The sequence below is a fragment of the Balaenoptera acutorostrata genome, chromosome 2 (genome assembly GCF_949987535.1).
Source record: "Balaenoptera acutorostrata chromosome 2, mBalAcu1.1, whole genome shotgun sequence".
NCBI lineage: Eukaryota > Metazoa > Chordata > Mammalia > Artiodactyla > Balaenopteridae > Balaenoptera > Balaenoptera acutorostrata.
Genome location: NC_080065.1, coordinates 133,359,729 through 133,376,564, shown reverse-complemented (window position 1 = coordinate 133,376,564; position 16,836 = coordinate 133,359,729). Strand labels below are relative to the sequence as shown.

General features: G+C 41.2%; 1 protein-coding gene across 2 annotated transcripts in view; it reads left to right on the top strand.

Annotated features, from left to right (window-relative positions):
- HTR4 (5-hydroxytryptamine receptor 4) overlaps nt 1-4,737 on the top strand; it is a 307,370-nt gene extending 302,633 nt beyond the window's left edge. For both annotated transcript variants that reach the window (XM_057538279.1, XM_057538275.1), the window contains one exon: nt 1,349-4,737. In XM_057538279.1, the coding sequence (XP_057394262.1) occupies nt 1,349-1,439 (91 nt within the window). In that variant the 3' untranslated portion in view covers nt 1,440-4,737. The remainder of the gene's footprint in view (nt 1-1,348) is intronic.
- The last annotated feature ends 12,099 nt before the right edge of the window (nt 4,738-16,836 follow it).

Sequence of the window (16,836 nt, the reverse complement as noted above, 5' to 3'; positions counted from 1 at the left end):
CTGGTTGATAAGACCTCTGACTGGAGCTCTTTTGTGGACTCAGGATATGATGGCAGCCTGGAGACCAGTAAATATTGTCCCAGTTCTTAAAGAAAGATTAAAGCTAGACTGCAGAAACTGTAGACTCATAGCTTGAAACAGACCTTATCAAAATTCAAAGACAGTTATTATACAAATGATTTGTATGCAAGAGTCAGTGTTGTTTCATTACAAAATAATTCATGCCAACTAATTTCATTATCTATTAGGACAGATTTACTGCTCGACAGAGACATTTCAGCAAGGCATTACGTAAAACCTTCCATGGGTGGGTCCATTCTCAGGCACACGGATTGTTACCTGTCTGCTGGGAAGGCAGTCTGTGGTGGGGTACCGCAATTCTCTGGTTTAGCCCTGTTCAATCAGTAGTTTTTCTCTTGACTGAAGGTTGAAGATCTAAGAAGCGGATGATACTAAACTGAAAAATCTAGGTAGCAATAGATTATCTGATCTCCCTATGTGTTGGTAGAATCCTTAAAGTCTAGCTTGAGTCAGTGCTAAATAATCCTATCTTGAATGTTGAAATTGTTATGGTTTAGAATCATCTCAATTGACTAAAATGATACCAAATCAATAAAATGAAATTAAACTGAGACAAATGTCCTATATTTTGGCTAAATGAATGAATGAGTGAATAAATAAAAAATAAATAAATAAAATAAACTGCCCCAATGTAATAAAGAACCACAAGAATTGACAGCTGTTTGTATCAAAAAGATAAAAGTTGGCAATGAGCTTAACATATAAGCCAATAGCATATTACCATTGTCAGAAATGAACTTAATGTTGACTGCATTCATAGACGTGAACTAAATTGATGATGAAAAGTACGTGACATAAATCAGGCTCACTGTGTAAATTTGGGCTCTTTCCTGGTACTGTATTTCAAGAGAGATAATTATAATAAGGACTGTGTTTAGAGGACAGTGCCCATTATGGGCAATAATCTGGAAACCATAATATATAATGAACTATTAAAGAAAATGGAAATGTGTAGCCTGGAGAAGAGAGAACTTGGAGGATATAATTAGTAGAGGGAAGAATTCTGAGTGGGCCTGGAGGGCATAGTAGTTCCACAGGGTAGAAGCTGTAGGAAGGCTGATTTTGGCAGAACATTAATAAGCTCTTGCCAATAGCTAAAGTTGCTCAAAAATAATATGGCCTGGCCGGTCAGTGGAGATTCCTGAGCAGGAGCTAAACAACTACCCATCTGCATGGCACAAGGGGCTTTCCTGCAGTGGGTGGGCTCTTTCACCAGCCTATCTGTCCGTTCCAACTCTGAGGTTCTGTGATCTTTTCCCCTCTCTAGGGATGCAGTGGAGTGTGGTGGCCAATGGGAGAGTCAGTCCTACCCCCCAACAACTTCTCCTTTGGTGGCTGCTCAGCCCAGTGACACTTAGGCCCCTGGGGCAGTGACCCTGAAGACAGCCATCCCTCCAAGAGAGGGCCAGGTCCTAAGCTGCTGCTCGTGCCTGACTGCACCCGGTATTCTCTTCACCCAGCATTCCATCCATTGGTGCAGGCACCCCATGCCCATCGGGCTTTTCCTCCAGGATTCCAGCATGTGGCAGGGGACAGGAGGGCTCCCTTGTTCACTGGGGGTTCTCCTCCAGAGATCCCCCTTGAAGGGATCTTTTTATTTCCTAGCACTCCCACTTCCCGGCTTCATAGTCACCCTGGCCTCATAGTCTCTGTTGTCCCCAGTATATCCCCTTACTGTGCCTGGTTTGTCTCGCTCATGTTTCAAACACAATCACTCACTGTGTCCTATCTCAGTCATAGGTGTCCGCAAATATTCCTTCTTTGCTGTGCCTGCTCACATGCACTGTCAAAACACATCCTGCCTGCACCTGCCTTGGTCAGAGTTGTGTTCCAAAAGCACGCATCTCTTGCTTGTTTGTGTCTGTCACAGCCATGTTCAAACTACTCACCAGCTCATCTCTGTCCTGCTCTGTGCCAGACACTAATACACTTTCCTCCCGGAATGTGGGTCCAAATGTGCATCCTCCTGGCCAGCCCCCCATATCAGTCACAGACTTCCACTTGCTTTGCCTTATGTCCATGTCAGTCCTTCTCTTCAGGACATGCTCCATTTACTCACCATGGAAGAAACAGGGCAAAGATCCTTCAGAGGAAAACAGTCTCTGCAGCAACCTCGGAGGGAAGCTGAAGACAGACAGCTCCCTGCCAGTGCCATGGCCTCAGGCCCTCCTGCTCTGAAATGCTCGCTTTCCTGGAACAAATCCTCTCCTAAAGCGCCTTGGGCAGGGATGGCGGCATCATAGTGTTTATTGAAAGACTTTGGAATCTTTCCCACGAGCTTGTAGCAAAGCCCATGGTACCAATTTATAACCCTTGAATCTGGCCTTGCTGCTCCCAAAGGAGAAAACAATTGGAGGCGCACACTGCCGAGACGTGTCACTCACTGCAGTTTCCCCAGGTGGAGGAGGCAGAACCAAGCAGCGCTTGCGGTGGAAAACAGTGCTTGACTTCAAGTCAGAGGACCCGAATTCCAGCCCTGGCTCCACTCCTAACATGTGGGAGATCGTGACCTATGCCCTTCCATCCCTGGACCTCACTTTCTGCATCTGTCAACTGAAGTTTGGACCAGGGGATCTCTAAGATTCCGTTCTGTTTCTGTGACAACAGGATGCTGCTATAGCCATCAGCTACCTCAGAAAGGTGTGGCCTGCCTGCCTTTTGACTTTGTTTCAGAGGAACTAGCCACCTCATTTGGGCCTTCTAGACCCTTGACCTTGCCAGCTTTGCCCTTCAGATAAACCTGGATGTCTTTCATTCAAAGCTAAGTTCATGGCTCTTACCACCTGCCCCAGAGTGAAGGTCCCAGGGAGGTAAACGCCGCCACATCCCAGAGCCGTGTGAGGTTTCAACTTTGGTCTTGGCTGTGATTTGATAGCATCTCAGGACTTCATCATACTGTCCTTGTTCCTGCTGCTTAAGAAGTCAGGTGTCATTTCCATTGACGTTTACTTTAGTTCTGGAATTGCACCAGACTGGAAAGAGACTTGGAATGAGGAAGAGAAGATTGCCCCAAACCACCCAAATACAAGAAAAAAAAGAAAAAAAAAAATTATGTGCCCTGCAAAGGCTTACAATTTTGTTGTGGATAAAGTCATTCCTTAGGGAAGGGGAAAAGCCTCTAATGAGAAATGTGACTCGGGACTCCCAAATGCTGCTGAGAAAGACTGCGCCCCACTGAAATGCTCCTGGTGTAGGCTGGGGCTCTCACTGATCCGTGGAGCAGATTCATCTGGGGACCTGTTCTCGTCATATATGAAGAAAGTTTATTTAAGTCCTTACTTGCACATTGACTCTGGATGGACCAATCCCCTGTGCTTTTTTAAGTCACTGTTCCTCTGCCATTAATGAGATTGGGGCACAGGAGGCAACCACCTTTTTGAGGATGATCCTTCTCTAATACAAAGGAGGGAGCAGCAAGGTATTGAGCCCCAAGGCCCTGAACCTGGCAGTGAGACTCACACTATTTGTCTGGCTGCTGCACACGCTGTTCACAACCTCTGTGAGCACACAGTAAGGATGGGCGCAGCAGAGAAGCAGCACAGGCACTAAATCAATTGCTGACTTACTGTGTGACCCTGAACTAATAACTGGACCTCTCTGGCCTCAGAAACAATCTCTCCTGCCTACTTCATGAAGTTGCTGTGGAGAAAAATAAGATAATTTTTGTGAAGATGTTCTGTAAATCATAAAATGACATTCTGTTTATTATGACTTTGGGTTACTTTGGATGCTCCTGGGCGCTCAAGGACTAAGAATTTCTTCACCAAGAGGTGGACCAATTTAGAGAGTGAGCTTTCTGTATTGAAAAACAATACCAAGTGATCATCTTTTTGGGGTCCATTCTTCCAAATTCACCCCTCTGCATTTAGTTATTCTAGGTTACCCAAAACACACAAACATTGCAAATTTATACATCACAAACACTCTTAATTGAGGGGATTTTGTTGTTCTCAAAGTAAAGAGGTGGATGGAGAGAGATGGGGACTACAGACTAACTTTGGTGAGAATGAGTCTAATTTTTCATGTAACTTCAAAGTCACATGGAATAAATTCAAATGCCTTTTTGCCATGAAAACATTTATTTAGAGGAAAAAGACTTGGGTCATTGAAATTATCCCCACCCTGTAAATTCTCTCTCTCTCTCTCTCTCTATAGAATCCCCTGTGAAAAGAACCCTCCAACATAAATCAGATCATGAATGACCAGCTAACAAGAATGTTACATAAAGAGTCTACTAAGATACTGAACCAGATAATTTTGAGATTTTTTCCTAATCTGATAGTCTATGTAAATTATTGTTAATTATCGTTTAGTATTATTTAGCTAACACCTTAATTTTGTTTACATTTTTAATAAAGCAGAATTACAAGTGGGGCCACTCATACAGTTTCTAGCAAACTGAGTCCCTTTGTGTAATCAACATATAAAGTACATGTGTGCCCATTATACAGAACATGGAACTTAATTATATAACTCAAAGGCTTACAAGTTTTAATGATGGTTGTATTTTTGTTTTTATGAAATTGTTAGTTATGCTTCTGATTTATTTGAAGCTAAAGCTTTGAAGTACTAGGATCCCTGATTCTAATTTGTTTCTATGGAAAGCACCCTTGGCTTTACAATAATCCACTTTTTGATGCAGTTCCCCAGAATGTGTTCTAGGAAAAACAGGAGCCCACAAAGACTTGTTTTTTTCATTGATAAAGTCTCTCTATTTATTGATAAACGTTAATAAATTACACATGTTTATATTTGTGCATTCTGTACATGTTTAAGAAATTATATATGGAGGGAAATCTAAAGTCTTAAAACTATTAAGGGAATTTTGAGTACACAATAAAATGCCAAAGTCAATTCCGTGCCTCAGTTCTGTGCAGCTTCTCTGTAATCTCTGTAGCCCAACTCATCCCTCAGAAGCTTCAGGCGTTCGAAGCTGGAGAATTTTTCGTCTCCAGTATCAGGTTCTCCTCAAGGTAAAGACAGAAGTCCAGGACTCCTAGATAATGTAATTCTACCTGTCTGTCTGTCTGCCACCTTTGTCAGCCTCAAGTGCTAGGACAGATCTCTCTTACATGGGTCATCCCAAGAGCAGGTGATGGGGTAGGATTCAACCCAGCCACACTCAGGGCATATGCCATAGGAGCCATTCAAGTCAGCTTGACAGTTGTACTCTATATTCAGAGGTCTTGAATTGAGGTTATTAAGCATGTGCCTCCTTTTTTTGGTGTCATGAACAACCCAGGATTCTAGAGTCCAGCTCCCTTGCCATGGAGCTCCTGGGATTTTAGGCCTAGAGTACATGTCAATGAAATCCAGGTCCCAACTCTTCTGAGTTTGGGGCAATGGAAAGACCAACATCAGCAGTCAGGGGCAGGGTACTCACCCCAGTTCTTCTGTTCAGTCCTTGGGGCCACCATCATCTCACATATGAAATGCAGAGAGTGGACAAGAATCAGGTTTCAAATCAAAATACGTTCTTCATACACAAATTTACCTGGAACTCCATTGCAATAGGTCAAAGTAGGATGGGGAACAGGTAGATCTGGGTCCCTCATCTCTACTCATTATAAGCCATCCAAAAACCCTAGGCAGCTGGACCAGGCACTCTCCACTGAAAGTCTGTGATGGTGCTTGGCTTTCCCTCCTTCTTAATTATTCTAAAGCACTCATAAGACTCCTGTGAGCTATTTCTCCTGATGACTTTCCTCAGAATCACACCTGTCCACTTATTTGCAGAACCTCTTCCTGCATACAGAAAATGCCTCATCTCCTGAAACATCCATCTAGAATGACAACCTGAGCCTTCACCTCCTGTGAAGTATCTACTGTGTCAAGGCAGAGAACCAGACCTCAGAAACTCGACTAGCCTAGCCTTGGACGACTATACCCTTTTTTGTTTTCCTTCCAAATTGTCTTTCTTCACTTTGGAGCAGCCATTCTCTGGACCCATGCAAGGGGGAGGAATGAACATTGATTTAGTACTCACCATGTGCTAGGTGATTTCTGTGTGCTACATACTTTAATTCTGTCAATGTTCAGAGAAACATATTTTTTAAACACCTACTATGTGCCAAGGCCTGTTGCCAGAGGTCCGTTAATAAATAAACTGATAAGATCTCTGCTCCCTCATTGGGAGCCAGAAAATAAACAAGGAGACATATATATATGAATTAGACAAGTTTAGATACACACAAGTGCTATAAAGAACAAAAAAAATTGAGATGAGGCAGGGGTGTGGACGTTATTTGGGGCAGTTAGAAAAGCTTCAAGGAGGTCAGCCCCTGTGACGGGGGACAAGAATGTTGACGAAGAGTCAGTCATGTGTTAATCTGGGGGGAATATTATGTCAGGCAAAGAGAACAGCAGATGCAAAGAATATGAGGCAGAAATGAGCTTGGCATGTGTGCATGGCACTCAGTGAATGTGGGGAAAGTGGTAGGAGATGGGATCAGAGAAGTACATAAAAACTGACAATAATGTGGTAGCTTTAATTACCATTCATCAGTTCCTTACTGTGAGCCAGGCTTGGTGGGAAGCATTTTAAATGAAACCCTGCAAGGTAAGTGTCATTTTCCCATCACATGGAAGTTAACCTGGAATTTCCCCAAGAACAGAGATTACTTGGAGCCAGAAATAGGGAAATGGAACCCAAGCCCTGCCAAGTCCAGCCTTTCTCCCCAGAAAGGCTGAGGGGACTTGATCCACCTGAGGCCTGTTCCTTTTAGCACCAAGAACCATCCTTGAAACAGATGAATTCTCTTCTTGTCTTTTTCCTTTTGCTTCCCTTCTTTCTCTGTGGAGTGTTGGCTATCTGTAAACAAATGAAGATGCATTTATACAGTGATTCTTCATTGATTTTACATATGCTAATTCCAATAGCACCTAATTGGGAGTAAAAACCAATTCTTGACTAGTCAGAAAGTGATTTCCTATAAAACTATTCATTTCATCAGAAATTAGAGGAAATTCAATCTGGTTATATAATCAGTAGATTTTCCTCATGCACTTTTTTATCTCCATCCTTCTACAGCTATCTTCATCTGGACTGGGGAGTTAGGCTGTAAAAGACAACTTTGAGCATGACATTTCCTGGATCAGAACCTCCAAGGACTCCTTATTGCCAACCAGATCTGGGCTGTCCATAGTTTTCTAAGTCTGCTACTTAGAGTTTCGCCTCCGGTTATCTCTCTTTATCCCTCCAAAGCAGGCAGTCTGCTCCGTGTTCCCCTCACTTGCTCTTTGCGTTTTCACTTTCAGTTTATTGGTCCTTCTGTCCTTTCCTTTGGGCGTACGTCTCCCAGCATCTCTTACGTGGTCTATTTCAAATGCCACCTTCTACTTGAAGTCTTTTCCACCCTCCAAGACAGAGTGAAGGTTTTTTTTATCTATTCCAGTCCCCAAAGTACTTTGTTTTCTGCTATGACATTTTCATAAGCTTTTCGGTGTGGTTCATTAATGATGCCTATTCTGAACTTCCCTCCTGGATCCTGGATTTTGAGCTCCTTGGGAACAGGAGCCAATTCTTACCGATCATCTTTTTTTCCCCTTTTTCTTGCGCCCAACACAGGTTTTTATACAATGAAGCTATCCAGTAAATTCACTGAATTTACTTATTTGGGAGAGTTTGGAGTTTTTGTTTATAGCATCTGCACTGCGCCATCCTGCTTAGCTCTTTCAGCCTTCAAATCTCACTGCTGCTCTGCTGTTTAACACTCCGTCCAATTCAAAAGCTGCAGCCTTCTGATAAGAAGAAAATCTTTCTGTGACAGTTCTGAATAAAATCAAGATGTTTATCATATTTCTTGCAAGTAGCAAAGAATTGGAGTTTTAAAGTACCATTATTTCCGTGATTTATGGCAAGTTTTTTTCCCCCTTTTTTGATTCATGTCTGTCTATTGAAAAAGAACTTAAGCTTAAAGTTTTATATTTATAGAATGTGGTAGTAAAGTGTGAGTTAGTTGATGTTGTATAATCCTAGAGAACATTGGCTACCATTTCACCAGTAATGGTATTTATGGACACAGCACAGAGCATGGAGTGAATGATGGGTGATGGTCCAGGCCATGGATGTGGAATGGACAACAGTGGAGTTGCTCAGGCTAGGGTATGATAGAGCATGCTCAAGCGATGTCAGGAAATGCGTCCTTTCTGCCCAGCATCCTAACTTGCTGTATGACTCTGCACATGTCCCTGCCCCTCTCTGGCTTAAGTTTTGCATCTATAAACTGAGAAGCTTTTTGTGGTTAAGAGCTTGGACTTTGTCATTAGATAAACATGGGTTTAGATTCAGGCTTTTCCAGTTACTAATTGTGTGTAACTTTGGAAAAGTTCGTGACATCTGAGCCTCAGTTTCTTCTTAGCATAGGGATAACGATAGCCCATCCTGTAGAGTGTTGTTGTGAAGAGTCAGTGGATTAAAGCTTATAAACAGTGGAGCATAGTCCCTGGCATACACACTCACTGAAGTGTAGCTGTTACTATTATTACTCTGGATTCCATGACATTTGAAATTCAAAGCTGCATGTAGAGACATACGGAAAGGGTGTTGAGAAACCAGAGGTGGGGAAGTGGTGAAGGTGGCAGGCAGTGGTTATTTCTATGTCAGTTGTCTGATCCAGAAAGGGGCAGGATATTAACACTACTCAGGAGAAGCTGGAAATGATAAAGTATTTGGTTACAGAGTCAGAGAAGATTTACATGATGAGAGTGGGCAGGAAATGGAGTTCAGTTGATTCAGTGTCTTGTTACAGAACGCCTAAAATGTCTCTTTATTTTCTCCAATTCATGAATTTTCTAAGCAATAGTAACACTTTCCCTTCTAAGATGGTAAAGGGACACAACTTTATTGAGCACCTAAGTTATGTCAATACTACTTTGACACTTGACATATAACATCTAATTCTCAAAAAAAGTATTGATTGTATTGAATCCTAGCTTCCTAAGTTGCCAGCTGTGCTTCTTTGGGCAAGTTAATTAACTTCTCTGAGCCTCAGTTTCTTCGTGAGTAAAATAGAGGTGTTAATGCTACCTAACTTATGAGGTTATATAATTTAAATAAAATTTTGCATATGATAGCAATTACAGCACCACCAGGCAGATAATTGGTATTTTATATAATAACCCCCATGTTATGGATAAGTAAAATGAGGCTTAAGGTGACTAAGTTTCTAACCCAGGTTACACAAGTAATTATGAGCAAAGCCAGGATACAAGCCTAGATTTGCCTATCCTGAGAGTTCATACTCTTTTTTTTCTGCCTGTGTAGAAGGTAGGAGACAGAACAATGTCATCAAACTTTGAAGAGACACTCCCTCCAAAATTAGAAGACATTTTATAATATGTGTGAGTATCCTGGTAGCCTGAATGGATAGTCCTTTAAATTGTTCTGGAGCCTTGGATGAAAGGTCAGACATTATCTGTGCTTTTAAAAAACTTGGTTGAGATCAGATAATTTAATTTCAATTGAGTCTTTCTCAGTATTGAATGCCATTGGGGGGTTACGTCATTTTATTCCAGCCTTGGTCTCCTGAATTAGCATGATAATCATTAGGATATGGTCTTCTTGTCAACAGAGTCCAAATGGGGGCCCATATGCCACTGCTTAATGATGAAATTCTTGGCTAGAACACAGACCCTCCCTCCCACCCCACATTCTTTCTCCAAAGCCTTATAGCCATCTCTCTTTATCATCCTCAGGAACTTGCCTTGGAGGAGACTGTGAGTCATCCATTCCTAAGGCTTTGTGAAAGGGAAGGGAAGCCAGGGATTCAGAATTTCAAGTGAAAAGCCCCTGGCTGACTGAGCCAAGGCACCATTTCTGGTGGACCTCTTGTACCAGCCAGCCAGAGAGTGGGCAGTTGGTCAAGGCGATGTGAGTCAGTGGAAGGAACCAGGAAAGAGTGGTTTTATCAGGGTTACCCTTATTACTGCATCTCCTCTCCTTAATGCAGAGCCTTCCGGAAACATTGAGCTTATAAAAGTAAAAGCCAAAGTCATTCCAGAATTCTGTCTCATCTAATAGTAGCCCTCTCAGTGGAGAGCAGTCTCTATTTATTTTCTAATTTTCTGGCATTTATTTGCTATTTAAACCTTCCTTTGCAACTGATGGTTTCACTTGTGATAGCCTGTATAATGGGAAAAAAAAAGCATGGATTCTGATTCCGCCTTGCATCCTTCACCAACTGGGTGACTTCTGGAAAGTCACTTCCCCTCTGGGTCTCAAATTTCTCATGAAACAAATGCCCTAGCCCCCCTCACAGATACCAAACTTTATTTATTCACTTGACAAAGGTTTTTGTGCTGCTAGAGAAGAGAGAAATAAATCAAATTTTTTTCTTTGGCCTTTGATGGCTTCCACATTAGTAGTAGTCAGGAAAAGATATAGTCACAAAAACCAGAAAGCCAGGCAAAAAGTGGTAAGTCCAGTGAGGTTAATTAAGACGCAGTAACAAAAAAGAAAAAAAGAAAAAAAAAAGACACAGTATTCTAAAATGTATAGGACTGGGCAACAAATGCGAAGTATTATTATTATTATTCTAGTATTCCAGGTGGGAAGTCATCTCTGATTTCTTTACCTTTTATGCTTAAATTTAGTCTCCAAATTCTCTTCCTTTGAAAAGACTTAAATCTAGTCTTTTCTCCCAGTTTCACTGCCGCCTCTTAGAGCTTGTTCCCCATCACCTTACACTAGATAACTACCTTTATCTTCTAATTCTTTTGCTTTTACATCTGTATGGGTTAATCTAGTTTTAAAATCACACATATACACAAAACAACTAACAGAAAGAAAAACTAAATAACACCCCCCTAAAACGTTCTATACGCTGAAAATTTTCCATATTCAACAGCTCTACTCAAAAACTTAAAGTGGGTCCCATTTGCTCATCCATATATTGTCCACACCCATGACACAATGCCCAACTCAGAGTGGAATGAGTAAAAATGAGCCAAGCACCACTTCCTTTTCCAGCTGTTAGGTCCATATGTGATTTCTCCCTGCTCTGCAGCAGCAGCCCGCTGTGCTTCTCTCCCACCACTTGCCATTAAAAGCCAAGGCCTAGTTCATGGACTGCCTTGTCTGTGAAGCCTAATCCAGCCCACCCTGGTCTAGGCCCACAGAACCTAATTCCCTGGGGCAACAACCATAATCTCCAAGGAAGGATGCTCTCAGGCTCACAAACAAAAGAGAAGCATCCAAACTAGCTATCTCAGCATAAAACCATCACCAACAATAAACAGTACAAAGTAAAAAGCACCCTCTAATTGACAAAGACAAATGAGTCCATGTAGACTGTATACTTGAGATAGTATCTTAAGAGATAATGGAATGACACAATCTTATTAAGCATACCAGGAATGTAAGGAATAATTTTTATCAATATCATTATTATCCTAATCTTCATTCAGATAAATTTTTATTAAACACCCACTATGTGCCAGGCATTGTGCTAGGTGCTAGTAATGAAAAAAAAAAAAAAAAAAAAAGCCTTGTTATGACAGTCTCTGTGGACCTGATCTTGGGGGTAAAGATAAAACTGGAAAAGACCCTGTTGCTCCATTTTGTAGCTGCTTTTACCCTGCTGGTTACCCTGAGTGTTTGTCACTGCACCCAGCTTAGACAGGTGATTAATCTTCTGGTTGGATTGTAGACCCAGACTCCTGTGCCAGTGGGGAACTGGTGAGCTGCTTTAGGATCCTAAGTGGGTATCTTGTGAGTATAACAAAGCATCATACTGACAGAGGTATCTGGAAAACCTAGCACTGATCACTACACACTGGCAAGTTTTATCTTTCCCTTTTCCTCATCAGGTGCAGACTACACTGCAGCAATTTTATTGTAGTTCTAACATTTAGGGTATAATAAAACTCTTTGAGAGTCTGATAAAATCTATGACCTTCCCCCTAGAAATCTGGACAGAATTTTGAATACATTTCCAAGAAGTTCACTTATTCCCTGAAGTAAAAACCCAAGGTTAAAATAAAAATCCCTGCTTTATTATGAGATTGTATTGGTGGATACAACAATATTAACTTGATGAAGTCACAGACTTGTCCCTATTGTACTGTTTCTGGCTAGTGATATATTTATTTCAAAGTCATAAATAGAGTCTCCAAGTGCCATTGCTGTCAATAGAACAATTCATTGTGGAGATCATATTTCTTTATGTAATATCTTTTCTCCAAATAGTTCTATGGAAATTATCTCATAAATTGTTACAGATTCCCTATGAACTAGATAAAGGACTATGTCATTGCCTTCATTTACAGACTCAAACACAAGGTCTTGAGAGTTTGAGCAAATGGCTGAGATCTTGGTTAATCACTGAATCTAATCAGAAATCAGAATTCTTTCACTCAATACAGATATATGACATGCCTACTATGCATCAGGCACTGTACTAGGCACTGGGTCTGCTAAATCTCAGCTGTTATCTTGTCCCCAAGTCTGTTCAAATAAGAAAAACCTATTCTCTTTGGAAATTGACTGGGATGAGTATAGCGTCCCTAATTCAGTGGTAATATCTTACATTTTAACAGCATACATGAAAGCAATAGAGTATGGGTTGACACACTTTCTGGAAGCAGACAAAACTGGATTAAAATCCTGATTTCAATTACTTAAGTACTTGAGCGTTAGTTTCCTTATCTGTAAAATTGAAATTATGTCTAGAGCAAGGGTCATTAAACTATGGTAGGCCACGTTCAGCTGTCAGCCTATTTCTGTGTAACCCTTGAGATAAGAATGGTTTTTACATTTGTAAAGGGGTTTAAAAAATCAACAACAACGAGAACTAAACCAGCCTCCCCCAAAAAAAAACAAAAAAGAAGAATATGCAACAGAAATGGCATGTGGCCCCCAAATCTAAAATTCTTACATCTAGCCTTTTATAGAAAAAGTTTGCCAACTTCTGTTCTAGAACCAGAATGCCTATGTTTGAATCCTTGTGACCTCTTACCACCAGCTTGATCTTGAGCAGATTACCCAACTGCTGTATCCAATTTTTCTCATATGTCAATTAGAGATGATAATAGTACCTATTTCACATGATGTAATGATTACTTATGTTAACATGCATAAAATGCTGACGCTGGAGGCTGGTATATAGTAAACACTTAAGAAATGTTAGCTATTGTTATTAATATCATTATTACCATCATCACCAATTTTTCAAAAGATGTTTGTGGGTATTAAATGAGATGGTGTCTATTAAACACCCACTAGGGTGCATTTCTCATGATAGGCACTCAGTAAATGTCAGTTAACCTTGTTATTATTATCATCGTCACCATAATCATTATAGTTTTCAAAGCTCTTTCACATACATCATCTCATTAAAAAGCTCCCAATAGCCCAGTGGTTGGTGTTATGATCTCCCACTAATAAATGAGAAACAGAAGCTCAGAGAAGTGAAGAGGTAGACACTGAGCCAGGAAGAGGCAGAATATGGAATAGTGTTAGATTCTGCGTTCTGGACCAGTGCATCCTCTTTCCACACCATGTTGCTGCTCCATCAAAACATCTGGGGATCTGTTGTTTGTTAAGTTTTCTCCAAATGATATACTTTGAGTCCTGGGAGCCTGACAAGGCAGGCAAACACGACTGTGTTCTTCCCTGGCAGGGCTCTACAGACAGGAAGCTGGGATAATTGGATTCCAGCCATTCGATCTTAGGACTGCATTTGTAACCAGCCAACTGCTGATGACCAAGCCTAATGGAAAAAGCCCTGACCAAACAAACACAATGCCCCTGCAGGACCTCATTGTGAATGCTGCAGAGAGTGAAATTCATCAACAGCAGCCAGATCCCTTCTAATAGTTCCTATCCAGGGCAGAGGTGGCTTCAGAATGTGCTAGACCTTAGCCTGCCACTAGGGACAAGCCAGAGGTCCCTGGAGTAGGGAAGTGTGAGGTAAGGAGCCAGGACATTTTTGACAGCAGAGCTGATGTGGTCAGATCAGAGCTGTATTTTATTTGGTTTTGGCCAAAGGCTAAAGCACATTTGAACAAAGTGAGCACCAAGAGTGATGTTAAACCAAGTTGTTAAGATCATAGTGGTACAACCTTAGAGTGGGTTAATGACTATAAAAATAGGTGATATTTCAAAGTTAGCTCATGGAAGGAGTCCCAGTCATTTCCAATCAGCTTCAGCTTAGAACAACTTTAGGTCAGATTTTTTTTAAGGTAGTAGATTCAAATAGACGCTGTTGTTGGGCAGTATGTAAAGTTGTGTTTCCCGATATTGTTGCTGCAAAAATAATGAAAATTACCCTTAAGAAGTTTCATCATTGCCCCTGATGTATAAGGCAGAATAAATGGAAGAACACTTTGTAGATAGGGATTTGCCATGCTAGGGGAAGCTGCCTTTGGTTATGACATTAAGCTTTGCTTAGAAACAGCTCTGAGACTTGGTCCTCAACTGTTGTCCAGGAGACATAGAGCCCTCAGACTGAGGAAGAGGATGATATGACCTCCCTGCCCAGGGAGGACACCGCTGTGGGTCCCTACCTTGGGCCAGATGTATGCTTCTCTTCTGAGCCTATGGCAAATGATTTTAAGGTATTAACTCAGTATTTGTGGATAAGACCCTTTCTAGTAGCAAAGACTTCCTCCAGGAGTAACAGGGGTTGACCTAATCAGGAAAGCCAGGGTTCTTAGTCAAAGCAGGTGGCAGGAGCTGTCCAGGTGTTTGAAGCACTCTGAGCTATTAACTAGGATCCCACCTCTCTGCCTGACCTCTTCCCTCTATCTGCCACCAAGCCTTGTTTCTCTGGCTTTGAGTTTTCCTAACACCTGCTGCCAGGCAGTTGGCTAACCACCAACCAATCCCTAGCCTGTCACATCCCCATCCAAACAACAGCCAAGTCAGCCTGCACAGTGCTGTTTCCTGGGTCTGTGACCTACCTCAGCTGTGTCCCAAGCTGCCAGGCCAAGACTCTGCCTGGACTGTGTTTGAATTTAGGAAAGGTAAGACTGATCAGTTAGCATGGTCTTCTACATTGTCTGGGCAGGGGAAAGGATGTGTGACTTCTTTCCATTCAAACTTTCACAACACCAACCTCCTGGGTTTGTGGTAAGTAAAAAGTAAAATGATGATTGTCAAAGGCTTTGTAAGATCGTGGTCTGCAGTACAAATGTAAGGAACAATCTCTGTATATAAAAACATAGATTCCAACTGGGCGAGGTCTTACATGATCACTCCAGCCAGTAAAAATTCAAACAGCCAGAGGTCACAGGAAAACTATTCAGCAGGGTTGACACAGACAGGGGACAGACTGTGAGGTCTTTAATACAAATTATAAAATTTATGAAAATCTGAATTTTTATTTTATAGTAATATTGTAAATTTCATCTTGTTTCTTCAATATGTAACTTTAATCTCATCCCCCATGTTTAAGTGTATTGCAGTGCAAAAAAAAAGTGTTTGTAAGACTTATATCTTCTGAGATTTTCATAAGGAAAGGCTTTTTTTCCCCCCAGAATTGCTCACTATTTCAGACATGTCTATAACTTACCTACATGTTGCACTCCCAAAAGTTCGCTCGTTAAACTCGTTAAGGGTTATATCCAAGAAAAACAAATGTTGTTACCTGCATTTAAAAGGAAATATATAAATATGTAAGAGTAGTTAAATTTTTAATTATTATGAAGGTCTAACATATATGTGCCAAGTATTAGTTATTTGTAATAGTTTGTATTATCCTACGTGTAATCCCAGCCCCCGCACAGATTCTGGAAACCACTGAACTGTGGAAGACCCAGAGCCAAGGAGTGGTCTCAGCTCCTCTTGCATTAGAATGCATCACGGCTCCTAGTGTTTGAGTGGCCAGGTACCGATTGTCTGATTTCCAGGAAAGCATATCATGCAAACAGACACCCAGATATTTAAATCTGTGATTATTTATAGCCCACTGAAAGTTTCTGAGTTTCTTTCTTAAATTTTCATGCCAGCATATGAGTTATTGAAATTGAAACTTTTCATAGAATACACATAGTGTTTGGATGAGTGTTTAGAGAGTCTTATTCGTGAAGGATATTAAGGCATGTCATCAGGCTAATGAAGGGCTAGAGAGAACCAGTTGAAGGAAGAAAAAGTTGTGGGTCCATATCACTATGTAATCATGTAGTTAACTTAATGTTTGACTAGCGCAGTACTGGCTAATATTTCATGAGCACCGTGCCAGGCATAATGAGCACATACGATCATGCCTCACCATAACTGGCTGAGGGAGGTACTGCTTTTATCTCTATGTCAGAGGAGGAAACTGAGGCATAGGGAGGTCCAAGATTGGGAGGCTTCTAAGTAATGGGAGCTGAGATTAGAATTTTGGACATTTGACTCTCAACCACCATTGCTTGGCTAATGGTCAATAAAATAATAACTGTGCTAGATGAATAAGTTATGGTTCCTTCCCACAAGAGGCTTGTAATTTATCTGGAAACATGCTACTTAAATGCATATACAGTTGTATTTAACAAGCCACAGTAAGGGCTGTCACAGGCAGTTTATATCGTCAAATAAATTATAGAAGCAGAAAGTGCTATGTTTGTTTAAAAGAGGGAAAGGGAATAACATTGAGATGGCCAGAGGTGGCTGTAAGGAGGAAGTGGCCAAACCCAACTACATTCTCAAAGATCCCTCAGCACGGACATATCATCGGAGGTTAGCTAAAGAAGAGGGAAGAAGGGCAAAGAGGGTATGGTCTGTGCTTTTTAATCTTTATGGTGAATTATTTTAATCAGATTGCCCTTAAGAAT